Consider the following 27,558-nt stretch of genomic DNA (forward strand, 5'->3'; position numbering starts at 1 on the left):
TCAGGGCGGCATGGAGCACTGGGCTATGGGCGATACAGTGAGGGGGGGAAAGTATTTGATCCCCTGCTGATTTGTACGTTGCCCACTGACAAAGAAATGATCAGTCTATAATTTTAATGGTAGGTTTATTTGAACAGTGAGAGACAGAATACAACAACAAAATCCAGAAAAATGCATGTCAAAAATGTTATAAATTGATTAGCATTTTAATGAGGGAAATAAGATTTGACCCCCTCTCAATCAAAAAGATTTCTGGCTCCAGGTGTCTTTTATACAGGTAAGGAGCTTAGATTAGGAGCACACTCTTAAAGGGAGTGCTCCTAATCTCAGTTTGTTACCTGTATAAAGACACCTGTCCACAGAAGCAATCAATCAATCAGATTTCAAACTCTCCACCATGGCCAAGACCAAAGAGCTCTCCAAGGATGTCAGGGACAAGATTGTAGACTACACAAGGCTGGAATGGGCTACAAGACCATCGCCAAGCAGCTTGGTGAAAAGGTGACAACAGTTGGTGTGATTATTCGCAAATGGAAGAAACACAAAAGAACTGTCAAGCTCCCTCAGCCTGGGCTCCATGCAAGATCTCACCTCGTGGAGTTGCAATAGTCATGAGAACAGTGAAGAATCAGCCCAGAACTACACGGGAGATCTTGTCAATTATCTCAAGGCAGCTGGGACCATAGTCACCAAGAAAACAATTGGTAACACACTACGCCGTGAAGGACTGAAATCCTGCAGTGCCCGCAAGGTCCCCCTGCTCAAGAAAGCACATATACATTCGCGTCTGAAGTTTACCAATGAACATCTGAATGATTCAGAGGACAACCGGGTGAAAGTGTTTGGTCAGATGAGACCAAAATGGAGCTCTTTGGCATCAACTCAACTCGCTGTTTTGGAGGAGGAGGAATGCTGCCTATGACCCAAGAACACCATCCCCACCATCAACATGGAGGTGGAAACATTATGCTTTGGGGGTGTATTTCTGCTTTGGGGACAGGACAACTTCACCGCATCGGACGCGTGGGACACTAAAAAGAAACTATTTCCAAGGGCCAGGAAGTCTTTTGATAGGCCATTCAAAGGAAGTAAGCCACATTTATCTTCAGTTGAATCGAAGTTGTACGTCAAATCTGTGCTCCCTTTGAGAACTCACTTCCCTAGCCAGCCGCAGGGCTCATATGAAAATGGTTGTGGACTAATGTCATCTCAGGTTGACCCAAAGTGACACCATAAACTACACCAATCCAATCCATGCGGAACTCGGCCCAAGTGGCAACAAAGGGTGAGTTGGATCATCGGGGTCTCAGAAAGACATTTAAGGCATGGGAGTGGCATGCCCAGACCTCCCCGACCTTAAATCCCATTAGAAAACGTTTATACGAGGCGCACCATTGATCGGGAAGGACTGAAGCGTTCGTTGCCAAGGTTACCTATGTCAGGCGCTCGAAACCCTTAAATGACACGGAGAGATCTGCCCAAAGAAGGGTGAGATCAAACAAAGAATCCCTACTTGCTGAGCATGTAATTTCAGGTGTGGCCAAACCTGTAACCCAGGTCGACCAATCCAACTCATAGGATGGACATAAGGTTACTGCCAGGGCAGAGTATGGTTTATGTTGTTGTGGTGTGTGTGTGGATTTATGCACTTGTGGTGTCCAGCCATATAAGTACTATCCAGCGTTGATCCTACGAATCTGAGTGCGTGGCCCCAGATGTGTAGCTGACCCTATGAAAACTGAGCGGAAAGGACTGAAATCCTGCAGTGCCCGCAAGGTCCCCCTGCTCAAGAAAGCACATATACATGCGCGTCTGAAGTTTRCCAATGAACATCTGAATGATTCAGAGGACAACCGGGTGAAAGTGTTGTGGTCAGATGAGACCAAAATGGAGCTCTTTGGCATCAACTCAACTCGCTGTGTTTGGAGGAGGAGGAATGCTGCCTATGACCCCAAGAACACCATCCCCACCATCAAACATGGAGGTGGAAACATTATGCTTTGGGGGTGTATTTCTGCTTTGGGGACAGGACAACTTCACCGCATCAAAGGGACGATGGACGGGGCCATGTACCGTCAAATCTTGGGTGAGAACCTCCTTCCCTCAGCCAGGGCATTGAAAATGGGTTGTGGATGGGTATTCCAGCATGACAATGACCCAAAACACACGGCCAAGGCAACAAAGGAGTGGCTCAAGAAGAAGCACATTAAGGTCATGGAGTGGCCTAGCCAGTCTCCAGACCTTAATCCCATAGAAAATCTGTGGAGGGAGCTGAAGGTTCGAGTTGCCAAAYGTCAGCCTCGAAACCTTAATGACACGGAGAAGATCTGCAAAGAGGAGTGGGACAAAATCCCTCCTGAGATGTGTGCAAACCTGGTGGCCAACTACAAGAAACGTTTGACCTCTGTGATTGCCAACAAGGGTTTTGCCACCAAGTACTAAGTCATGTTTTGCAGAGGGGTCAAATACTTATTTCCCTCATTAAAATGCAAATCAATTTATAACATTTTTGACATGCCTTTTCCTATATATTTTTTTTGTTTTTCCTGTCTCTCACTGTTCAAATAAAGCTACCATTAAAATKATAGACTGATCATTTCTTTGTCAGTGGGCAAATGTACAAAATCAGCAGGGGATCAAATACTTTTTTCCCTCACTGTATGGAGCACTGGGCTATGGGGGTATGGGCGATATGGAGCTATGGGCGATATGGACCTATGTGCGATATGGGCAATATGGGCGCTATGGACCTATGGGCGATATGGAGCTATTGGGATATGGGCAATATGGAGCTATGGGCTTATGGACACTATGGGCGATATGGGCTATGGGGATATGGAGCTATGGCGATATGGAGCTATGGGCGATATGGACCTATGGGCATATGGGGCTATGGATATGGACTGCTATGGGCGATATGGACCTATGGGCGATATGGACGCTATGGGCGATAATGGGGCTATGGGCATATGGAGCTATGGGCGATATGGAGCACTGGGATATTGGGCTATGGGCGATATGGAGCACTGGGCTATGGGCATATATGGAGCACTGGGCTATGGTGCACTGGATTATGGGCGATATGGTGCACTGGGCTATGGCGATATGGAGCATGCTGGGCTATGGGCATATGGAGCACTGGGATATAGGGCTATGGGCGATATGGAGCTATGGGGATATGGAGCACTGCGATTATGGTGCACTGGGCTATGGCGATATGAAGCACTGGGCTATGGGCGATATGGAGCACTGGGCTATGGGCGATATGGTACTGGGCTATGGGCGTATGGAGCACTGGCGATTATGGTGCACTGGACTATGGGCGATATGGAGCTATGGGATATGGAGCACTGGGCTATGGCGATATGGAGCACTGGCGATTATGGTGCACTGGACTATGGGCGATATGGTGCACTGGGCTATGGGCGATATGGAGCACTGGGCTATGGGGATATGGGACTGGGCTATGGGGCGTTATGGAGCACTGGGCTATGGGCGTTATGGGCACTGCGATTATGGTGCACTGGGCTATGGGCGATATGGTGCTATGGGCGATATGGAGCTATGGGGATATGGAGCACTGGCTATGGGGATATGGAGCACTGGGCTATGGGCGTTATGGAGCGCTGCGATTATGGTGCACTGGACTATGGGCGATATGGAGCTATGGGGATATGGAGCACTGCGCTATGGGCAATATGGAGCACTGGGCGATTATGGTGCACTGGGCTATGGGCGATATGGTGCACTGGGCTATGGGCGATATGGAGCATGGGCTATGGGGTATATGGAGCACTGCGATTATGGTGCACTGGGCTATGGGCGATATGGTGCTATGGGCGATATGGAGCACTGGGCTATGGCGAAATGGAGCACTGGGGATATGGAGCACTGCGATTATGGTGCACTGGACTATGGGCGATATGGTCCACTGGGCTATGGGCGATATGGTGCATGGCTGATATGGGCTATGGGCGATATGGAGCTATGGGGATATGGAGCACTGCGATATGGTGCATGGGCTATTGGGCGATATGGTGCTATGGGCGATATGGAGCACTGGGCTATGGGCGATATGGAGCATGGGCTATGGGCGATATGGCTATGGGGATATGGAGCACTGCGATATGGTGCACTTGGGCTATGGGCGATATGGTGCACTTGGCTATGGGCGATATGGTGCTATGGGCGATAATGGAGGCACTGGGCTATGGGCGATATGGAGCATGGGCTACGGGCGATATGGCGGCAACTGGGCTACGGGCGATATGGAGGAAGGGGTGAATGCAGTCGAGTGCTGCCTGGAAGATTGGTGGTTTATGTGACATGGTGTCAGTGGAAGCCTGTAAGAGTGGTCTTTAGGAGAAGTGGCAGGGTAGTCACTGCTGGGGTAGAATTGATTTGCCATTTTGATTTAGGGCTTGTGGTTAGTGGCTCTTTGTGAGTTTCCAAGAAATGTGTTAAGGTCTGGGTTTATGGTGTAGTTGCTTGTAGTTTTGGTTTATAGGGGTAGTTATGGTGTAGTTACTTGTAGTTTTGTAGTATATTCCTCCAGCAGTAATCTTTCTGGGTATGACTCATCGTGTYTGCGTCCCAAATGGCACCCTATTCCCTRCATAGTGCTCTACTTTTGACCAAAGCCAAATGGGTCCTGGTCAAAAGTAGTATGCTGTATAGTGATTGGGGTGCCATTTGGGACATAGCCTATAAGGGGGATGGATGTGTCATGATGGAATATTGAGTGATGGGAAATTATTTTGAAACTTAATAATTTAGTATATTTACTGGCAGCTGAAAGGCATATTTGATTTATGGTTGACGATGCACTTTTCAGGCTGGCAGAGAGGTGCTGCCTGGCACAGGTCTAGCCCAAGACACACATTTGAAGTCTTAGAGTAGTGCTGATATAAGATAAGTTTAGACTTTGAGATCATAATAAGATTGATCCTAGATCTGTACTCCTACTCTGAGACATGTTTTTAATACAGGCTGACTCTAACTAGTCCCAGAGCAGCTGGCTGCCAGTGGGCATTACAGACTGGCAGGGAGACTGGCAGAGAGGGTCTGCATGATTGTTGGCACGTCCACCTTCAGATCCCACATATATTTCCTGTTGATCACTGGCCAAATCCCCATCCACATGTCATGGCTGGTTTCCTGCTCTATCAGAGACTGTGATGTGTGTCAGCTCATTAGAGAGAGAAACAGGTCAGTGATTGGTGACCCTGGTGCCTGGTCCATTCTGTAAGCTGATTGGAGATGTCACTCTCCTGATGGATATCCACAGGGAATTACTCTCCCAAGCCTTGACCTGCCGGGTGCCATCTCACCCATCTCTACTGCCCCAGGGGACCTCACTGTGGTCAGTTAGATAAGAGGCTAACAGAGACCAGGGCCATGATCAGATCATCCAGGCCTGTCTGGCTCACCTCTTATTATTCTGTTATGGACAATAAGAGACAGYGGGAGTGGCATTAAATAGACTGCCACAGACACAAACACTCAGACACACACCCTATTCCTCACGTAGTGTGTTATATCCCCAGGTACTGGAGCATCCTGTATCTACCCCCTGCTGGGAGCTTCTATGAACGGCTGGCATTACCTGGCTACTGAGGTAGATGACATTTGCTTTGATTACGCCACCAGGAACGTGGAGCAGAACAACCTCTCGGACCTCATCAAAGGTGAACTGTTTCATTATGTAGTGCTATGAGAGGCTATAGCTGATTTATAGCTTATAGACACCAGGAGCATAGAGCAGAACAACCTCTATGACCTCATCAAARGTCAGTGGCAAGTTGGCCATTGGTAGCCGCAATGTAATGTACTACTGAAAGGAAGATGGCTTGAAACCTTGTTGATAACTTGTCCTTGCCCTGTCTCATGTCCAAGTGGTGAAAGTTCCCCAGAAGACCCTATTAATGGACGCTTTAAAAGAGGAGTCGGCCATTGTCTATGACTTCTGCATGTGTAACCCTCCCTTCTCCGCCAACCAACTAGAGGCTAAGGTAGGCCTCTTTTAGATGGAAAGTGTTTTGAGTATCTGGAATAACCGCTTTATTAATCTCCTTTTCACAGATCATTTTTTTCTCATTTTTCTTCTCATTTTTTCCCCCTGTCACATTTCCTCTTTCTCTTACCCTTTATTTCTCTCCCCATGCACCTCTTTTTTYCCCCTCCCTTCTTCCTCCCCTCCTCATCCCCTCCCTTTCCGTCCTCCTCTCCCCAGGGGGTAAATTCCAGGAACTCTCGTCGTCCTCCCCCCAGCTCAGTGAACACAGGTGGGGTGACAGAGATCATGGCTGAGGGCGGAGAGCTGGAGTTTGTCAAGAGGATCATCCATGACAGCCTGCAACTCAAGACACGCCTGCGGTGAGAGAGAGTGACACACGCAGCACGCACGCGCATATTGCGTTCACACACACAAACACAACATTTTGGTCCCCATCAGTACATTGAGCCTTCACAGAAGGAAGTGGGGTAGCGTTCAAGATCGTTTCAGATTGCTCATGCTTCATATCTGCGCCACTTTCCTAAACCCCAAATATAATATAGAAAAAGCTGATGGTTATGTGTTGGTGTTGTTGGGTGTTTGTTCATTACCTTCTGTTACAAATGCACCTTTTTAATTTTGGATGAGAGGAAAGGTAAGAGATTGAAGAATGAGAGGCCTACTGATGGAGGAGAGCAGGACAGATGGGGTGCAGGGATGGAGCTGTCACCCAGAGTTTGTTTAATGAATTGGCACCAGGAGTAAACAGTCACCCACCCCCTGGCAGTATCCGCACGCCCACAGGGAACAGCTGTGTGTGGGGCGTGCAGATCTCCTCCACACACCACCACCACCATTACAAGGCCTGTCAGTGGTGCAGTGGAGTGAGACATGGATGCAGTGGGAGAGATACGCACTATTAGAGTTAATCAGACCGCACGCATGCGTGGGGACTGGGAGACAAGTGGCTGACATGAAAGGTGTGTGTCACTACCATATTTTTGTGTGGAAAGATGATTGTCAACCACGAGTGTGTGTGCGCAGCGGTGTGCACATATGTTTCAGTGGAAAGATGAGTGGCCCTCACAGGGGGAAAAGTGTCTGTCTCCCTCTGTCTGTTTGCCTGGTTGTGCATGTGTCTGTGTGTTCACACTTGGTGGTGCACTTGGCTTGTGTAAAGACCATAGATGAGTGTCTGCCACAGGGGAAGGCGTGCCCGCCCTAGTCTCCCTTTCTTCCGACTTTTGTTCTTTCCTGTCCTCCCTYTCTCCTCTCCTGCCATGTGTGTTTGGGGCCAAGGCAACAGTAAGCAGGCTGTCACTCCACACACTGCCTGCTGGGACAGCAGAGCTACTGCCAGGTGTCCACGGAAACCAAGCCAGCCCCTCTGATTGGTCCTCTGAGACCCACCATCCCCTCTCCAACCCCCCCCCCCCCCCCCTTCAACAACACTGAGCTGTAATTACTCTCACCAGACTATCACACACGGATATACACACACACACCATCCGCACACACACACACAGTCAAGCACACCCCAAACACCAGCCAGGAAAAGGAGCTGATTTCCCCCTTATCAAAGTGATGCCCTCTGCTAATTATTGTCTTTTATTGATATGATAATCACTCTTGGAGAGGTTTGCTTGTAAAGAAATATACGACTTTGCCAAGAATCTGAATGCTTTTGTCTGACCCCCATGAGAGATTTTAGTTTTTTGAGGAGGGAAGGTCTTTCTGGAGGAAGGAAGTGAGGAAGCTGTTGTGTGTGTGTGTTAACATGAATGTTCAGCCTCCTCTCTGCATGACAAAGTGGGGAACATCTGGGGATATTACAGGTCCTCAATATTTCATAGTGCCACTTGAGGCGAGGCTTTTGCCCCCCCAACCCTACCCAAAATCCTCTCACCCCCAAAAGTCCCTCCCGTACCTCCGTTCTGCAGGTGCTTCTCTGAGTGGGCGCTTCCCCAATCTTTCAAGACTTTTAGTGAATGCCATCAAGCTCATCCGGCTTTTTTTGTTAGTTGATATTTATCTAGCCAGATTGGTTTTTGTGTTGTGTTGCCCTCAAACACAGTGTACACTTTTCAGAGTGGGCTTGTTTCCTGTTCCCATTCCAAAACCTTTCAGTGCTTTCAATGAATGCCATTTAGGTCACCAAATTCTTATTTAATTTAATTAAACCTTTATTCAAAACCTTGTTCAAATCTGGTTGGCTGTAGTAGTCTGTGCTGTGTAAAGKTACTGGGTGTCCTCTCCCCTTTTAACCCTTTAAACTTGTGAGAATTTGCCTATATGGATAGAGCTACATTGAAATATTTTTTACAGAAGAAATATGAAAAGAATATGCATAACTCTGGTAGCAATTGATTAGGAGCAGTTTGGAGATAATGTGTTAATTAATACACAACAGTTCACCTGACAAGACTGAATCCAAACATTACACTGTTGATTTTATGTGCATTTTACAATTACTGTACTTTTTCGCCACATTTGTTGATAACAGAATAATCTGGTTACCTTGAGTAACATAAGAGTATTCCTGGTAAATGTGGGGTACGTGCAACATAAGACTAACAACAAAGTGTTTGAGTGAGAGGACTAACTGGTTTCCCCAAGTGGTCACACAGGGCTCTGGTCAAAAGAGTGCACMGTTTCTAAGTAATTGTAATGCACTTTTATGACTCAAAGAGTCTCAACTATAAGKTKTTTTTTTTAAGCTCTCCTAGCTGTGCAAAGACACTTGTAGTGTCATTTGGAACACAACGCTATCCCCGCCATCACACAGTTACAGTTGTTAACGCAATCGAAAAACGGTCAATTATAAATCGCAATCTGGGTCACTGGGCATGAAAAGGATTTCAAAGCTTGTTCTATTGCCAACATGACTAGCTAAGTTATAAAATATGGTCTTAGTGTTAAGCATTCAAGGCAATTGAGAGAAACAGATCATAATTTAGGTGAGCGTAGAAAGGAGTCATTCAGATGTGTGTTCAGCTGCGAATTCTCTTCACAATAAACAAACAGGATGATTCTGTTCAGGACAACTCAGGGTGTKAYGACATGTCATCTTGTAACTGTACATTAAATACAGTGATCAGAAACGTTAAAATTGTACACATCATGCACACAGAGCAGAGCATATGTGACAGTATGCACATTTCAGGGACGTAAAGCTCTACTTTCAGAACTACTGGCCAAAAAGTATACAAAAAAGAATGTCTTGAAAAGATTGACATTCACATAACAAACACTCCATCCTCACCTTACGTAGCATTGCTCTTAGATATATAGTATCTAGGCCTAATTAATCTAGACAGGAAGGCAACCTAACCAGACAAGGTTTGTCATGCATTGTTAGTTTTCCTATCCAGATTGACTCCCTGCTCGGTTTGTCTCTGTCTATTTCTCCTTGCTGGTTAATACTGAAGCTCTATATGCTGTTGTATCGATTACAATAGACTCATCTCTTCATTGCAGAGGAGAGATATTGATCTGCTCTCCTGCTCAGGGCCAAGACATCAAAGCTCTGCTCCTCCATCGAGACTCATACTGGTCCCGTTGTTGTTCTAGCCCCTCTCTCTTTGCTGTCTCTCTTATTTATATATATATATATATATATATATTAAAACTACAGCTGAAATCGTAGTTACCCACTCTGCCTCAGAACTACAAAAACAGAAAGTCCGTTAGGATCTTTTTCCCATAGAGTCAAGGAGGGAGATCCAATATATGTGGCGTGTTTGATCTTAGACAGGAGTTCATACCCAGGCCGCTGGACACACACTCCTAAGATCATTTTTCTTCCAGATGGTACAGTTGTATGTTGGGAAAGAAGTGCAGCCTGGCACCTTTTGAAGGAGGAGTTGAGAAAACAAGGGGTGAGCCCACAGACACACACACACACGTACGTGCTCACACAGACACACACACACACACGTACGTGCTCACACAGACACACACACACACGTACGTGCTCACACAGACACACACACACGTACGTGCTCACACAGACACACACACACGTACGTGCTCACATAGACACACACACACTTGGATATATTTGAGACACTTGTCAGAATGGGAGCTCCGACGAGACGACATTAGATGCTCATACATGGTCTTATACACACAGCTCATGCAAATAGGTACAACACACATATGCACTGTACCAAGCCCAGGCGTGAGTTAACATACTTGAATGCCCCATACATACCCAATGACAAGGTGAGGTAATGGAGGGTTGAATGAGTTCCCTCCTACCATCTAATACCTCCTCTGAACCGTAACGGATCAAGCCTGGCTAATACGCTGGCTAAACAATGTCACAGCCCAGACCTGATTGAGCTGATTTCTATTAGTATTGCATGACTGAAACGCATGGCAGGGCCCACACACAAACATACACATTACACACACACCAGGCTTAGACACACACACAGTAGGTCAGCGCCGCTAATGTTCATTAGCGCCATTATCCTAGCTATTAGCCCCTAGCGCATGACTGCTAACTGACTTGACTATCTGACTATAGAGGTTAGTCTCCAGCCTGTACCAGTCGCTTACCTCAGATTATCAGACCCATTCATTGGGGATGACTGGCAGCTGGCACCAGAATGGCATCACAGCAGCTCCCAAGGGTGTTAACCACACACACACCATGTCAATCACTGGGGGAGGACCATCCCACAATCCCCCAGAGGTGTCAGAGGGCTGTCGCTGCGTGTCACTGCTCATTAGTGTGAGTGCATCCTTGGCCAACGTCCAGCGCAGGCAAGAGGGTGGGGGTGGAATAGGAGACCTAATTAATATGCTAATGATATTTGCACCCTATCTCTCTCGCGCACTTTTCTCTATCTTCCTCGTTCTCTCTCGCTGCTTGGTTAATTTGGTGAGTGTTTACGGGTCAACATGGCGCTCTCATAGAGAGATGTGTCTTCTTTCCTCTGGGATCCATTTCCCTGACCTTTGACCTGTATCTCTGGGGCACATTCCCCACTGAAACCCACCACATATTGATTGTGAGTGTGAAGGGAGGCGGTATCAAGTGGATAGTGAATACTATTGAAGAGTCTTTTACACGGATCTTCATGCTTATTGGAGGCTCTTCTCACGAGTGCTCAGCTCTGGCACTGTAAGCACTGTGTGTAAATGTGTGCTGTTCACACCTTGAAAGACGTAGTGCAGCTCTCCATCACCTGGACATGCTGGAAATGTGCCTCTGCAGAGCTACATGTGTGTATTGCTAACGCTTGTTGGTGTTGTCTTCTTTATTAGTGTTCTCTATCAGTCTGTTTCTGTTCCCAGGTGCCCAAAGTGACCCACACAGAGTTCTGCCAGGGACGGACCATGCGCTGGGCTCTGGCCTGGAGTKTCTATGATGAAGTTASTGTTCTGGTAAGCTGGCTCTGGTAAGCGGTACCCCTCGGGTCCTCTCCCAACCAGTTCATCTATAGTGGGAGAGTAGAAGAGGAAGGCATAATCATAGCATTTCGCTCTCTCGTGTTCTCGCTCCCTCTTCCCCAGTCATCTAGGGGYATGTCCTAACTATACCCCTGCTGCTTTTCCAGACGTTCCCAACCTCCACACACTTCCTTAATAATGCATTTGCGGCCCATCCCACTCCACTCTCCAGCCCATTCCTTTAGAGAACGCAGGCAACACTCAACCCGCCCTCTGGGGAGATGTTTGTGTCCCTCCCCTAATTTGCTGTATCCAGGCAACCATTGCTAGGGCAGGAGTGTGTGCACATGCACGCCATGCCATTAGGCTTTTGGGCCGCTGAGGGAGTGATAGAATGAGGAGATGAGAGAGATGAGGGAGAGCATCAGAGATCAATGTGAGAGTGTGAAAGCTGGTAATATTGGGAATAAGAGCGAGAGTTAAAGGGAGCTAGAGAGGTGTGGGGGTGGGAAGTGGAGTGTTACAGTATCTGAACGACTTCTTTGGTCTTTGTGTAGTCTCGTTTGCCTTTCACCACAAAGGCAGTTGAGCAGAAAGATTGGCCTACATTTTACTGCCCTCTCCTCTTCTCTCTTTACACAGTGGAGCACTGTATCATTACCAGGCAGACTGGGGAGGAGTGTGTGGATGACCCCACACCTGGGGGAGGGGGGATATGTCTGTCTATGTATGAATTGTGCATATGACTGTGTGTTGGTGGGTGTACATGTGTCTGTGGCCTACTTAAYCCATGGATTACTAGAGCAGACACCTGTGTACTAGTAACTAGCTCCTCTGTGGCATCACAGCCYGTGTTTTTAACACATCCTGGTGATTCAATCAATAGCTCTGAGATCACACATCTGACTGATGTGTAATGCAGTAAGTGAGTCTCACCAGGCACATGGACAGAATCGGATCCCTTCACAACAGAGAGAGGGAGGGGGAGAGAGACAGATCGAGGACGATGGAGAGAGTGAATGAAGGTACAAAGACCATAAAAGGAAACTTGGAGAGAATTAGAGGGAACAAGACATGAGAGAATCAAAGAGAGAGCATTAAGGGGAGGCCAGGCTATTTCATGACCTTCTAGCTTCTGTTGTTGGTCTCTGTTCTCTGACTGTCATGTGACACTGTGGGCCCAGTACAGCGGGTGTGTCTGGCATGCAGCCAGTCAGAAGATTTACAGCARGGGTCAGAGGTCAACAGGAACAAGAGACCCTGGTATTGAGGTTCTGGTGGCCCCACAGGGAGAGGAAAAGTGGGGTGGGGCTATCCCTATCTAGGTTAAATGGTTAAATGGCCATCTCTCTTCTGCTGATCTGTCTGTGTTTGTGGTCAGTAATTGAATAATGGCCTATTATCTGGGGAGCCATGCTGAGGCTCTGTTCAGCTGATTTCCCAGGCTTGAGTCCTAGTTGGACAAATGGGGCTGACTGGCTGCTAGAGAGGGAGAAATAGACAGACTGGCTACACTAGACGACTAGTGCGAGGTGTGGTCAAAACAGAATACAGAAAGCTATCTTTCTTGTGTGTGGACTGAGCACACATTTGAGTGTATGAGGAAGTGGGAGTGGGTGAGTCAGATTAATAATAGAAAGACTGAAAGGGAGGGAGAGAAAGAGTAAAGATGAATCAATGGAGATCGAAGAGTGGATTTAAAGCCGTACACACATCAGACTAGATGAGGTGTCCTTTCCTGTCTGTGCTTTCTGTTTATTTGCTTGTGTAAGTGTTTTCCTGTGTGTGCATGTTTATCTCTTTGTGTATAAATTTGTGTGTACGTGCATATGAGTGTGTGTACTGCGTTGATGTGTGTGTATCTATGTCAACGATGTGCTGTACAGACAGGCTGCAATCCTTGATGGATTGTATAGATTTTTCCCTCTTCCTTTGAGCTGCAGGGGCTTACTGAGCAGAGAGAGAAGGGCTGGGAAATAATCAGAAACACATGAAGCAGCTATAACAAGGCCTGGCTGGTATAGACTCACTAGACAGACCTGGGTTCAAACACTATTTGAAATCTTTTGTTTGCTTTAGCTTTCCTGGAGTGCCAGATGGGCGGGGGAGCTTGTAGTTTWGCGATTGTTCTATTGGTTCCTTTGAGCCATGCAATCTTAATAGAGCCCAATACAAAAAATTGTATTTGAACCCAATTCTGAGTCTAGACTAGACACATTTCTCCTATTGACCAGTCTGCTACCTTTTTTCTATGGAAAGARAATACATGAATTAAACATTGCTGTCTTCATTAAAGTATACCACCACASAAATTACATTATCTCACAGGATAAGAGAACTGATCTAGAACCAGTCTGAAGGTCGTAATCCAGTCCTCCATTCCGTGCAGGTCAGTTCGCTGTATTGTCTGACTGATTACAATGTCATTATTGCATTGTTTCATTGTAGACCCGATCTGGCAATTGGGTGCATTTAAATAAAATGKTATGGACATGTTGACCTATAGCACTGTTTGTATAAGGTAGAGCCCTGTGGCATCATTATGTGTGGACTTGCTTAGATAAGGAATGCTTCCACCATATTAGCATGGCACCAGTAGCAGCTCTGAGGCAGGGCCAATGTCATTGCAGGGGCGTAGTACTAAATCACATGGAAGGAGCTCCCCCTTGTGGTGTGTTTTGATATTGCATTTACACTAAGATGAGCTAAGGAGAGCTGCGGATGAAAAACAGCAGTCACGGGAAGGACAGAGAGAGAAAAGGAGTGAGAGAGGTATGCAGGTCGTGACTCATCCGTGGCGTGAGCTGGTCTAAACAGACAGGAGTCATCATAATGGTTCCAGGAATCCAAGACTATCTCTTCACTTCCTCTGGCTCTCCATTAAGCCCCCTTTCATTCACTCATTGTCACACAGAATGAGTGAGCTAAAGTATTTTACTTCCTCTCTTCCCTCCATCTGTTTCTCTCCTCACTTCATCCTCATCATACCCCAGCCGTCCAGAGGGGTTTCCATGGTGACTAGGACAGTGAGACTTTACCAGCTCACGTGGTCAATGTCTAACCTTGTTTGTTTGGTCAGAGTGAACTTGAGTGCCTCGGGTGTATGATGACATGTGCAGTATGAGTGTGGAACTGGGACAAACTTGTCTTTTAGCACCTTCAGGTTCAGGAATGCTGTCCCAGTGTACTTGTTTATGACTAACATGCCTGTCTGAACAACATACTGTGTGGGTATTGATATTGTGCATTTACCAGCAGTCTCCACACGGTCATCTTGGATTCACATTTTCCAAATAAGTGTTTTACATTCATTGAAGTATGTGACTACATCKTCACCAGAAGTTTTTAATAGAGAAGAATATGACAATGGTACCTTGGTAAATCCCACATACTGTCAATGGATATTTAATTATTTCCATCTCCCTCACCGCAGTCTCCCCCCAGTAAGAAGAGGAAACTGGAAAAGTCTAGTAAGCCACTGTCCTTCATGCTGCTGCAGTCCCAGGCCTCCTCTACAGGCTGTCCCTCCAACCCCAGGCCTGTGGAGGCCATCACTGCCTGGCTGGAGAAGACACAGTGACCTAAAGGTAAACACACAYAGGGTTGTTTCTGGATTAAAAAAGGGGCTTAGGTGGTAGTCGGCCCATCCAGACCTGCGGGCAAGAATTTAAGGCACCAATCTTGGCAGAGAGCAAATGCAGCTGGTTTTTAAAGCTAATTTCCTGCAGTTCAATACACATTTTGCCATGGAGCTGAGAGAATTTTGCGGTTTTAAAATGAATTTCCTGTAATTCTATGCATTTTGCCCTGGCTTAGTGCTTTGAGGTCGGTTTCAGTTACAAAAAAATGTAGTCACATTTAAGTTGGTTTCAATTACATTAAATGCATTGAAGGTTGAATGCTATAACACAGAATAAAAGTCCCATAATGGTAGTGACGGCCCATTACTGCTTATTAACCATCAGTTACTTTAATAAAATATTTCAGTTGTGTATACATATAATCTACACCCCCTTTGGCTTTTTTTCACATTTTGTGGGGTTAATGCACTATATATATATATATATGCCTTCAAATGAGTGGATTCGGCTATTTCAGCCACACCAGTTGCATAAAATCGAGGGCACAGCCATGCAATCTCCATAGACAAACATTTACAGGATGTTTGTTAGATTTCTGCCCTGGTCAACTGTAAGTGGTGTTATTGTGAAGTGACAACGTTTAGAAGCAACAACGGCTCAGCCACGAAGTAGTAGGCCACACAAGCTTGTTCTCATGCGCAAACATTAAGGAAATGTCATATYGAGTTTTAGATTCTCCCTGACTAGCTTTTATTGTTAGTTTTCAATGWTGATCTTATATTTGTTGTATATGTCCCTTGTCGTTTTATATTTACGCTGAAAAATKATTTTCCATCCCCCCCAAAAAAGAATTGTTCAAACACTTTTGTATTACTGTTTGGACTTAGTCGACCTGAAAAAACACTTAGGTGGCCCGCCCAATACTTTTCTGTGCAGAAAAAAACCCTGACACATACAGCAATCAAACACTCCCCAAGCAACACACACTCATACTGTAAGGAACACATACCGCAAGCACCACACACACACTTACGCGCCACACACAGACAACTCTAAGCATTTACATGTACACAACTCATTCATGGACATGCTTTTTCTGCAAACACACACCCTAACCCAATTTCTCCAACAGAGGTATACAAATCATAGATTGTAGACTCAAAATGCACAGCAACCCGTGTCATCTGTGTTCTGCAGGTGCTACACAAGCGTGTCCCTTGTGGGAGGAAGGAGCAGAGTCTGTTCCTGACGGCTGTGGAGAACACCTGGATCMACGGGAGACGCAGAGACCAAGGCCCACACCTCAGAGCTGCCCAGAGCGCCCCCCAGTGGTACTTCCACCACTCTTTCCTTAGCCCAGCACCCACAGAGCCAGCAGCACTCCACACATCCCATATAGCTCACRCTCAGATTTACACACTCCCCAGGCAGTGTTCCACAGTCCGGGACCAACAGGGCAGATGGCGCCAACTCTCAGGGGGTCAGCTGTGTCCCAATAGAGAACAGCGGAACAGGAGGATGTCRTCATGGAGTCTTSTACCTCTACAACACCCAATATCACATTGGCACAGATGGCACTACTCACCACGACACAGAACACCACCCCACAGGAAGTACCTACCGAAACACAGGAAGAGGAAGTCAGTGCCACTGGACAGGAAGTGATGCAGCCACAGAGCCCCAGCGTTGTACAACACTTCCTGTTCAAGTGCTTGGTGAACGTGAAGACTGAGCAGCAGGACGTTGCTGTGGAGATCCACTGGGTGGAAGGCCAAAACAAGGACATGATGAACCAACTGTGTACCTACCTGAAGAACACTCTGTTAGTGGTGGCCAAGCCACTGGGGATATAATGGAACATAGTTGGCCTGTAGTACTGGGTCGAATTCATTAAGCGAGAAAATAAACAAACAGGCAGGGACTTTGAGAACATAACTTACCGGTATTGTTCTGTCGTGTCCAGTGTTTGTGTAAAATATAGTGAATGTGAAATACTTATTTGCAGGTCCAGTACAGTTTCACTGCAAGTCTCCTTGTCAAGGTTGTAATGACTAGACATTTTAGTTAAATCAAGTTTGGTAATTGTATGTTTTAGTACCATGTTATTTGTGTATTTCCATGTTCAGTCAGTGTTTTACACACAGGTAGTCTATCCCAGACATGTCTAGGATGCGTTTTCCATAAGCAGCCACAAGAGGGCAGTCCATAGCTGCACATTTTGGGTAGCCACCTATGTGGCCTGTCTTAGTATCACAATTAGAAAGTGATGCCAGCCAAATTAGATGGTCGTATTGACTTGAGTCGGTAATGAATGATCTTTGCATACACACACACACTTTAGCTAAAACTAAACCAAATGCAGGATGCCCAGTCTTTCGTGTGCCTGTAYGTGCAATTGTCACATGAGGTTGCAGCCAAACACAAACTTCCTGAGCAGGGATTTAGTGGTGAATACCAGGAAAAGTGGTCCAGCAGTGGACCCAAAGTTCATTTGCCACGTGCACAGGATACCATGGGTGTAAAACACTACCATGAAATTCTTACCTTGAGAGCTCATTCCCAACAATGCAGTGACAGTAATAATATCTAAATCAATGAACAGCAGCRTTATGGTAGTAATAAATGTAATCATTATAGCAGCAGCATCTTGTCAGTTGGTAGAGAGAGAACTGTGGATCACCTGAGGGAGAGCAGTAGTTAGCCATTTACCAGTCTTATGGCCAGGGGATAGAAGCTGTTTAGGAGTCTGTTGGTCTGAGCCTTGAAGCACCGCCTGCGAACATGGAAAACAGTCCATGTCTCTGGTAGCTGGAGTCCTTGGCAATTTTTCTGGCCTTTCTTAGACACCGCCTGGCATGTACGTCCTAGGTGGCTGGGAGCTTGCCCCCAGTGAGGCGCTGGGCCRTCCGCACCACCATCTGTAGGTCAGTTGCCATACCAGACAGGATAACACCAGTCAGGATGTGCTCGATGGTSCARCTGTAAAGACAGTGTATATGTATGTTTGAGTTCACAGCTCTGTGAGTGCAACTGTATCACTATCACATAGTGGTGCTTTAAAAATAAAAAAAGATTGACTTCCTGCTCATTGCTGTGTGTTCTTAGGACACACACTCAGTGGCGATTTTAGCATCTTGGTGGTGGGGTCACTTGGGATGCATGCCAGCAAAGCCACTAAATACATTAATTGCACTATAATGGTGACAAACAATGCCCACAAACTGTTAGGGCCTCCATAAAGCTGTCCCAACCTTACCACTGCTACACCTGACTTTCAGCTGAGCCTTGTCTGGCAGAGAAACAATTCATTCAGCCTCATTTACTGCCTTAAAAAAAAAAAAAAAATGGCTGACTTGCTTAAACAAATGTGGTTTCTACTGACAATTGAGATGTACAAACTATGGCATACGGGAACGACAAGCGGATAAGAGGCCATCTGTAATTTTGATTAAGACATTAATGAGCGAGYGACGACGRACATAGTCATAACTATTTGTTCAGCACAGCGACAGAATTCAGAACGTGGGCCGTTCTTACAGTGTACTCCCTGTACAACAAGTCAGAACGGTAGGATAAATAAAGGGGGCATATAAACAATGAAAGCTCTTACAATATTTGATGATTAMATTTCTCTAAAACAGGTTGGAACAGTAGGTGAAATTAAGAGGTGAAAATAGACAATTTAGGGTGAGGCACATTGACATGCAAGACCCAAACGGCGTTCTTAACAATATTTGATGCGTTAAATAAGCTTTTCATTTGACATGTCAAATAACAATTTTATTATGTTGTGTGCTGAAGTTGCGCACCCCCACTACTATCAGTAGCACTGTAAAAGCTGTACAAAAAAGTTGGCAAGCACACACCGGCCACGAACGATGTTTACAATACCGCATTGGTGAAAATAGCCTAATAATTGTCACAGTGGTCTTTCGTGGGCAAATTTTGCTTAACTTTCATCAGTCTGGCAATCTCTGGATATATTGTGGGAACTTGGGGGGGGGGGGGGGGCACTCCATTGAATAGCAGGCTCACATTAGTGGTTGCTTTACAATGCTTGCAGTTAGCCACTGATTCCTTCCAGACTACAGATTGTTGAATTTGCAATTTCCAATTTGTTTGTGTAACTCTATTGACCGATGAGCACAATACGTTTTATCTATAATTTCTCCTCATATGACAAGGATTAAAAGGATTTGCCAGTAGATTGTCGACTTGATTCATGATGATTGCTAGCTAAGACTTTTGTAAGTAAGATGTTGACATGATTCAGTCCACCACCACAGAAAGCACTGAGCTAGGCTGAAACACCTTGCATTTTGGAGCTGCCTTACTAAAAAAAAAAACGTATGTATGCAGCTCAATTAACAATTATATATTTTTTTTTACATTGTTTGCAAACTGATGTGACATGTATTAATGCCAAAATAACATGCAAAACAGGCAAGCCCCCAAAAATGTGGTGTGTATATGTAACAGTATAGCCTCTGTACCTCTCCTCGCCCCTACCTGGGCTCAATTTCACATCAGTTACATACATATATTTTATTTTTTATACTACAAATGTGGGGCTCAAAACAGGTGACCTGCCCTGAATGAGGGGTCACCRCTGCATACACAGCAGGACTTTGACTTGATCAGTTCCTGTGTGTGTGAGAATCATGTGAGGTCAGTGTGAAAAATAGAACAGTGTGCTGATTACAACAGGCTTGTAATAGATAGTCTAGATTTTTGATACATCATGATTGCTTCCATTCACAAGAGGTGCCACTTTTAAATGATTGGTTTGGATTTATGGTACCCTTGGTCTTGGAAAACAGTTGAAAATAGCTATCAATCCAGTAAAACCCACAAACAAGCATTAAGATACATGATTGTTAATTACCTAAGTGCAAGAGATCTACAAACTAAAAGAGCAGTTACCGCTCAGAGTTAAATTGAGGAAAATGACTACTCACCGAACAGCCAGCCAGTTGGCGCAAGGTCGTCGACACTCGGCCATGTGGCGAGAAAAGCGTACTGTCTCTTTATATAGCAAACGTTCGAATTGCTCTTGTTTAAAGCCGYCCCGCCCAGTACCACCTTGTTTGTTAATTAAACATTCCACCATGCCCTTTGTATGATTACTTGTACCTTTATGATGGCAACTACAGCTAATGTTTGCAACACGGTCGATAAAWACATGTTTCCCTTTACATTACTTTAAACAGACATTTGTGATGACTAATACATGTATGGTGGTAAATATTTGGTATTTTATTAGGATCCCCAATACTCTTCCTGGGGTCCACACAAAACATGAAACATTACAGAACATCATTAGACTAGAACAGCTCAAGGACAGAACTAGATACATTTTTTAAAAGGCAACACGTAGCCTACATATCAATGCATACACACAAACTACCTCGGTCAATGATGGCTGGTTGCTAAGACCACTGACCCAGAGACCGAATCATAATATGAGAATGATGGCTACTCCACYAGTTTGCCCATGTGTGCAAGCTCAATACTTTGTTGTTCTCGGCTGGTGATTAGCTATTAGGCAATGATATGTTAATAATATATAAACGTGTTGTCGTGAACGGACACAGACAAATCGTGGATTAGGAACCCATGAGAAAACGTGTAGTTTGTGTTGTAGCATTATGAAATTCAATGCCAGTATGTCAGTTCATTTCAAWGATCTATGTCGTGTTTTATTTGTTATTTTAGTGTATGGGAGGGAATACATGTGTGGGCGGTCTTAAATGGTATGCTTTTGGCCCTGATTTGTTACCTACTATACTCAGCGCCATCTTGTTGCAACTCCTCTACGTATGTGGAAGAGTTTCTACGAGGGGTATCCGATTACCTTTTTCTTCAATTTTGCTGACTGAAATACTGGATCCTTACATTGAAAAATAAAGTGCATAGCCTGTAACATTCGCTTAATTTTTGCTTGTAACATTTTGTTTCCAATACGTAGAAGAAATGAGCATCGAGACGCTTTTAGAAGCAGCCAAGTTTTTGGAATTGCAAGCCCAGCAACAACAGAAGGCACGTGGTATGTAAAGGTTACAATCAATTATCGTTTTTTTTTTTTAGATACTTTCAACGTTAGGATTTGAAAGGATCAAAGTAAATAGTTATTTAGATGTGTCAAATCTATAAGATCTTTCTACTGGGAAAGGAATCTGCATGCATTTAACCTCASTCATTTTTTCCCTTCATAATTAAACATTTGGTTCATAATGTAAGATTAAGTGCACAGTTGATTTGTATTGCCTTTGTTTGCGTTGGGGGTCGTGACTAATCAGACGTCCTTGTCTCAACTGTCTAGTTGGCTTTACAGAGTTAAATGTCTTGAGCAATTGGAGGTGTGATTTCAAAAAGTAGCCTATTTCAGATTGGATCCTTGTGCAAAGAAGTTGGCTACAAATATATAATTTGGATGTGTGACAGGACACAATGTAGCCATGTGAAATCTACTGCATTACAAACTCGTCGATCGACGCCTCCTRTCAAATCTTGAAACAATCGTGTTTATTTATATGTTTCCAACTATGATCTTTCGGCAAAACCATGTAAGCTTAACATTTAGCGACCACTTTTAAAGTCGTATAGTAACCTTCTTCATTATTTTACATTAAAAAACAACTCATCTCAGTAAAGGGCGGTGGCGACGCGAGTGCTGAAGACGTTTTACATCATCTGACCTGACATATCAGGGGATCATATGACAGATTCAGGTTTCCCTCTCGGCTCCTGTGGCGCTCAATCTTTTGAATTCCTAAAATGGCTGTATGAATACACCTTTACATGTATGTGATTTCGTACATGCCACTTTTTAAACTGAAATGTAGGCTAGATAGAACATTCCTAGTAAAGAAACCTTCGGCTAGCACGCTAATCGTTTAATGTTTTTTTGCTTGTTGCTGGTGACGTGTCCAAGTTGACCACGCCTCATCTGTAACGGGGACCGCCCCTTTCACCACGTGCATGCTCGGCACTCCTACACTCGGGAGGCCCCTCGCTCCCTCCCTGTTCTCTTCTCTCTAGTGCTGCTGCTGCTAGATCAGTGTGGAAGAAAGTAGGGCAGTGTTTCTCCCCTTCTACTGTACTCACTCCTCTGTTATTTGCTTTGGTTATATAAGCGGAACTACACATGTTTTTATCCCCAACCTATCAAGGCCATAGAGCTAAACACAACCAGACAAAATTTCAATAGATCTTTAGTAGTAAGTCAGGCAAACAGTGCAAACATTATTCAAGTTTTTCCTGTACTTTGAAAGGGTGTATGTTATTATATAAGAACACATGGCAGTCTTGAGTCAACCAATTTACCAATGAAAATAGTGTTTTAATTGACAAACTAATGCAGTAACGTTATACCAGACTTGACTCTCACCTGGATTCACAAAAGTATGTTTATAAATAGCACGAGAACTAGGCTATCCTCAACTATGCCTCMGATCTTACCGGAAACCAAGGAGTGGGCGTCATTCTCTCACGCCTTRGGTCAATGCTTTCACATCTGATTACTCTTTGGTTGAGAACCAAAATGGTAAAAGAAGYAACAACCCCTTCCTCTACCTTATCCACAGCTGTGTATTCACCAGTCAGTTCCATGAGCCTCATTCATTTGCAGAGAGAGGACAGGAGTAATGACCTGTGTCAATAGTCATTAAATGCTGGTCACTTTAATGTTTACATAGTGTTTTACTCACTTCATATGTATATACTGTAACCAAGTCAAGGCTCATCCTATATAACTACTGTTRTACACACCRTTTCTATTAATATAATGTCTATACACACCATCATATACTCTGACCAAAAATATCAACGCCACATGCAACAATTTCAAAGATTTTACTGAGTTACAGTTAATTTAAGGAAATCAGTCAATTTAAATAAAYGCATTAGGCCCTAATCTATGGATTTCAAATGATTGGGAATACAGATACCCCAGAGAGGGGCGTGGATCAGAAAACCAGTCGGTATCTGGTGTGACCACAATTTGCCTTATGCAGCACGACACATCTCCTTCACATAGAGTTGATCAGGCTGTTGATTGTGGAATGTTGTCCCAGTCCTCTTCAATGGCTGTGCGAAGTTACTGGATATTGGCGGGAACTGGAACACACTGTCGTACACGTCGATCCAGAGCAACCTAAACATGCTCAATGGGTGGACATGTCTGAGTATGCAGGCTCTGGAAGAACTGGGATGTTTTCAGCTTCCATGAATTCTGTACAGATCCTTGCCACATGGGGCTGTGCATGATCACGCTGAAACATGAAGTGATGGCGGCTGATGATAGGTATGACAGTGGGCCTCAGGATCTCGTTATGGTATCTCTGTGCATTCAAATTGCCATCGATAAAATGCATTTGTGGTTGTCTGTAGCTAATGCATGTCCATACCATAACCCCGCCACCACCATGGCGCACTCTGTTCACAACGTTGAGATTGGCTAACCGCTCGCCCAMACAATGCCATACACGYGGTCTGCCATCAGCAAAGTACAGTTGAAACCGGGATTCATCTGTAAAAGCACACTTCTCCTGAGTGCCAGTGGGCAAATGCTCACCTTCAATGAAGTTGGTTTTGTCTCTGAACTGCAGTCAGGCCAAGACCCTGGTGAGGATGACAAGCACGCAGATGAGCTTCCCTGATACGTTTTCTGACCGTTTGGGCAGAAATTCTTAGATTGTGCAAAGCCACAGTTTCATCAGCGGTCAAGGTGCCTGGTCTCAGACGGATGTGGAGGTCCTGGGCTGGTGTGGTTACACGTAGTCTGCGCTTGAGACCAGTTGGACATACCGCCAAATTCTCTAAAATKAAGTTAGTTGAGAAATTGACATTCAATTCTCTGGCAACAGCTCTGGTGGACATTCCTGCAGTCAGCATGCCAATTGCACACTCCATCAACTTGAGACTTCTGTGACCATTGTGTTGTGTGACACAACTGCACATTTTTCGTGACCTTTTATTGTCCCCTGCAAAGGGTGCAATTGTGTAATGATCATGCTTCTTGATATGCCACACCTGTCAGGTGGATGGATTATTTTGGCAATGGAGAAATGCTCACTAACAGGGATGTAAACAAATTTGTGCATACAATTTGAGAGAAATAATATTTTTGTGTGCTTTGGAAAATTCCTGTGCTCTTTTATTGTAGTTCATGAAACATGGGAGCAACACTTTACGTGTTGCGTTTTTTATATTTTTGTTCAGTATATATTTATATTACCGGACTCTGACATTTCTCGTTCTGATATGTGTGTATTGTTAGGTATCACTGCACTGTTAGAGCTAGGAACATAAACATTTCACTACACTCGTGATAACATCTGGAAAATATGTTTAAGCGACTGATACAATTTTATTTGATTTAGGAGTTTTGACACCTCCACTGCCTGTTCAACAAATGACAAGCTCACAACACTCTGCACTTAAACGGTGGTTTAAGTATGTCATGGGTTTTTAAAGGACCATCCTTCTCAGATGCATGTAGAGGAGRACTTATTCCTRGCTCTGTTTTTAACTAATACTCTGTTTGACCTTTGAATCCTACCCTGGGAGTGTGACTGAGCAAGGCCTAACCAATCCAGTCYTTCTGGGGTTTGGCCTAACCAATCCAGGCCTCCTGGGGTTTTATGGGTTGTTCTTGTATGTGGGAGAAGAGCACTTAATGGACTGAATCTTCTCAGGGCTGCTGAACTTTGAACTCTGACTGCGCTTTGTCACTATTGAGTGTACCAGATAGGCCTGAGGTGGAGGTTAAACACTGATGACGGTGTTTACACTGATGACAGTGCTACAGTGTGCACTAATGAATACAACCCCGGGTTTTGGACATATACATTTTTACTAACTTAAGTTGGTCTAGCTCAGGTCAGTATAAAGGCAAATTGTTTCTTTCTAGATAAGGAACAAACATACAAAGACCTCTTCTGATCAACAATTTACTATTGTTATAAAAGGCCAACCAAAATGTAGTTTCAGTTTGAACCACTCTGTTTAATCTTAGTAGGCAGTATGTAGAACAACATCAGCTCTTCATATCTAAGACCGAGGAGGCTTTCAATGTCACCGTGACGATCTGGCCTCCAGGCCTCTGCTGTGCTGGAGAGAGTAGAGCTGTTGCTTGTTCCTATTGCCTGGCTCTGAACAAAATATGTCCAATGTCTCTGTTAACTGCAAAATCRTGTTCCGTGTGTGCCTTGGCCTCTTTTGGAAGATGCACAGCCAGATAGCATTATTATGACAGACACACACACATACACTTGTTATTTATGCTTTGAGACTTTTCGCTTTTGTCAATATCTTCGACTACATGCAGCTTCCCCCTCCCTCTAATCAGGTAAATTACCACAGCTTGGGCCCAATCYACACACTGTATGTCCTCAATGTATCCCACGCTTCTGAGAAGTCTCCCACTGAATTGGATATGGTGGTCTAAGGGAAGGGAACATTGTGTAGCTAACGTGCTGTAATGGCCATGTTTAGCTCGGCTCTGCTCAACCTCYTATTGATGTAAAGGATGGCTGTAAAGCGCTTGTGTCTGACGGGTTCTAACACCACTGTTACCATAGCAACTGGACAACCCCCTTCCCCCGCCCCCCTAGTATCTACACATTGAAACGCATGCTGTTGGTGATTCTCCAATCTGATTGGATGAAGAGAGTTAAGGTCGTTGCTAGAACTCAGGGATTCAACCCCCTCTCTTCCTTTGTCTCTCTGGCTTGTCCAGGTTGTCGTCTTTTCTCCCCCACTCTGAGACGAGAATGTGTTGAAGGAGCTAGGAAAACGCAATTGGAGCTCATTCTCAAGGACCGCACGTGGACCTAATGTTAAGAGCATCAGTACTGAAACGTTCTAACAAACAAGTTGCTTCCTAAATAACAGACAAGTTTAYGGAGCGTTTTGCGCTACAATTTTTCAATGTCTTCAATCTCAGTACTGCACTAACATCAACACAATGTGTTTGTTCAGTTTTCAGTCACAACGTTGGGTTAGAGGGCTGAATAAAAGCTTTGTCTAATTGATTTGCTGCCACAATACATTTTCTGATGTGTTTCCAACGTCCTGCAGCTCTCTCTTTCTGAGGGCTTTCAGTAGATGTGGAGATATCACACATGGAAGTTTCTCAGAAAAACTATTCTGCTTCAGCTCAAAGTTACAAATAGTTCATTACAGTATTTAGGCCGGCACATACTACAGTCGTTGCATATGGGTCCCCAGTAAGAAGATTAGTTTGGGGAATTACTGAAGCTTGCAATATCCCAACAGAACATATCCCTTTTTACATTCGAACTATGACAGTATGACTTGGATTGGGCAAGAGGCATAAAACCTGCTTTTACTTGAACACACTGACCTTGGAATATACCCCACTTCCTCTTCAAAAAAAATTCTCACACTGAGCTCAGCCCAGCTTTTACCACACATACACTGTCAGTCCTCCTGTCTTACTGCAGACCTGTAAGTGTGTAAATCCACTCATAAAAAGAATAAACAGCATTTGAGTTTTGTCTTGTAGCCAGCCAGTGCCAACAAGAGCAACTTAATGAGTTGTATAAATATAGGACTTTGGCTGCCTCGGAAATGGCACCTATTCACTATATAGTGCGCTACTTTTGACCAGGGCCCACAGGATTCCCTCAAAGACGAGCTCTGTTTTAATATGTCAATTCTTCTAACTAGTCTCAAGGTTCTGGCTGGCAAGGCATTGCGGCTGCATTATACAGCTCTTATAAGCTGGCAGAGGTCCAGGAGGCAGGATGAGGTCTGCCTGCAGGTCTGGTATGAACATATGTCAGCATTATAAAAGCCCTATTGAGGTGTCTGGCATCATATTTCAATTCAGAACATGCAACATAAGCTGTGAACATAGTGTGCTAGCTAGGTGAATGGATGGCAGAATGCTTCCTTCCAGCTATCCTAGTTTCCTCCCCTGTTTTTGKTTATTGATTGTAGTATTCATTGGGAGTGAACCCGGCTGTCAAACTCACTAGATGGAGATTAGTCAGATGACGCTGGAAATGTTGTCAGACATGTTTCTGCTGGTACCTAACCTATGCTGCTTGACCTATTTGAAAACGATGTTCTCTGGTCATGGCAGAGGTKAGAGGTCATTGCTGTCAACCCAGTGGGTGGTGAAGTCTACGTTACCAGAGCTAACCTAACTGCCGTCCCAGAGCTATGGAGGAGTTTCCTTTTTTAGATGGTCACGGTGGCTTTTGGAGAAATGTTTTTGCACTTACTTTTCAGATGTTCCTTTGTTGACGAAGTTAGTACAATCAAAATGTTTGTTGATAAATTGAATGAAATGCTGGTARCATTCTCGGCTCTAACGGTTGCTAACGTGCTCTAGCCTGTAACCATGCCTTCTTTCTCTCCCCACAGAGGAGAATGAGCTGAGGGAGAAGCTTCGCCTCCAACAGCTGTCTGACCACACCCACAGGCGCAATGATGTCACTTCCTACTCCCCCATCCAGATGAACCATGTGACCCGAGCAGAAGAGTCCTGCCCCCATTCGGAGCGCCGCCCCGCCCCTGTCCCGCCCCCACTGCCACCCCCCTCCATGTCCA

General features: G+C 44.9%; 1 protein-coding gene and 1 pseudogene across 1 annotated transcript in view; both read left to right on the forward strand.

Annotated features, from left to right (window-relative positions):
• LOC111982681 (RNA N(6)-adenosine-methyltransferase mettl16-like) overlaps positions 1-18,058 on the forward strand; it is a 36,098-nt pseudogene extending 18,040 nt beyond the window's left edge.
• Positions 18,059-19,304: 1,246 nt separating this feature from the next.
• The window catches only part of LOC111982682 (max-binding protein MNT), a 36,465-nt gene continuing 28,211 nt past the window's right edge, over positions 19,305-27,558 (forward strand). Inside the window, exons 1-3 of the mRNA XM_024014299.2 lie at positions 19,305-20,818; positions 20,945-21,022; positions 27,373-27,553. Coding sequence (XP_023870067.1) covers positions 20,695-20,818; positions 20,945-21,022; positions 27,373-27,553 — 383 coding nt within the window. The 5' untranslated portion in view covers positions 19,305-20,694. The remainder of the gene's footprint in view (positions 20,819-20,944; positions 21,023-27,372; positions 27,554-27,558) is intronic.

Source organism: Salvelinus sp. IW2-2015, linkage group LG22 (genome assembly GCF_002910315.2).
Source record: "Salvelinus sp. IW2-2015 linkage group LG22, ASM291031v2, whole genome shotgun sequence".
Taxonomy (NCBI): Eukaryota; Metazoa; Chordata; class Actinopteri; order Salmoniformes; family Salmonidae; genus Salvelinus; species Salvelinus sp. IW2-2015.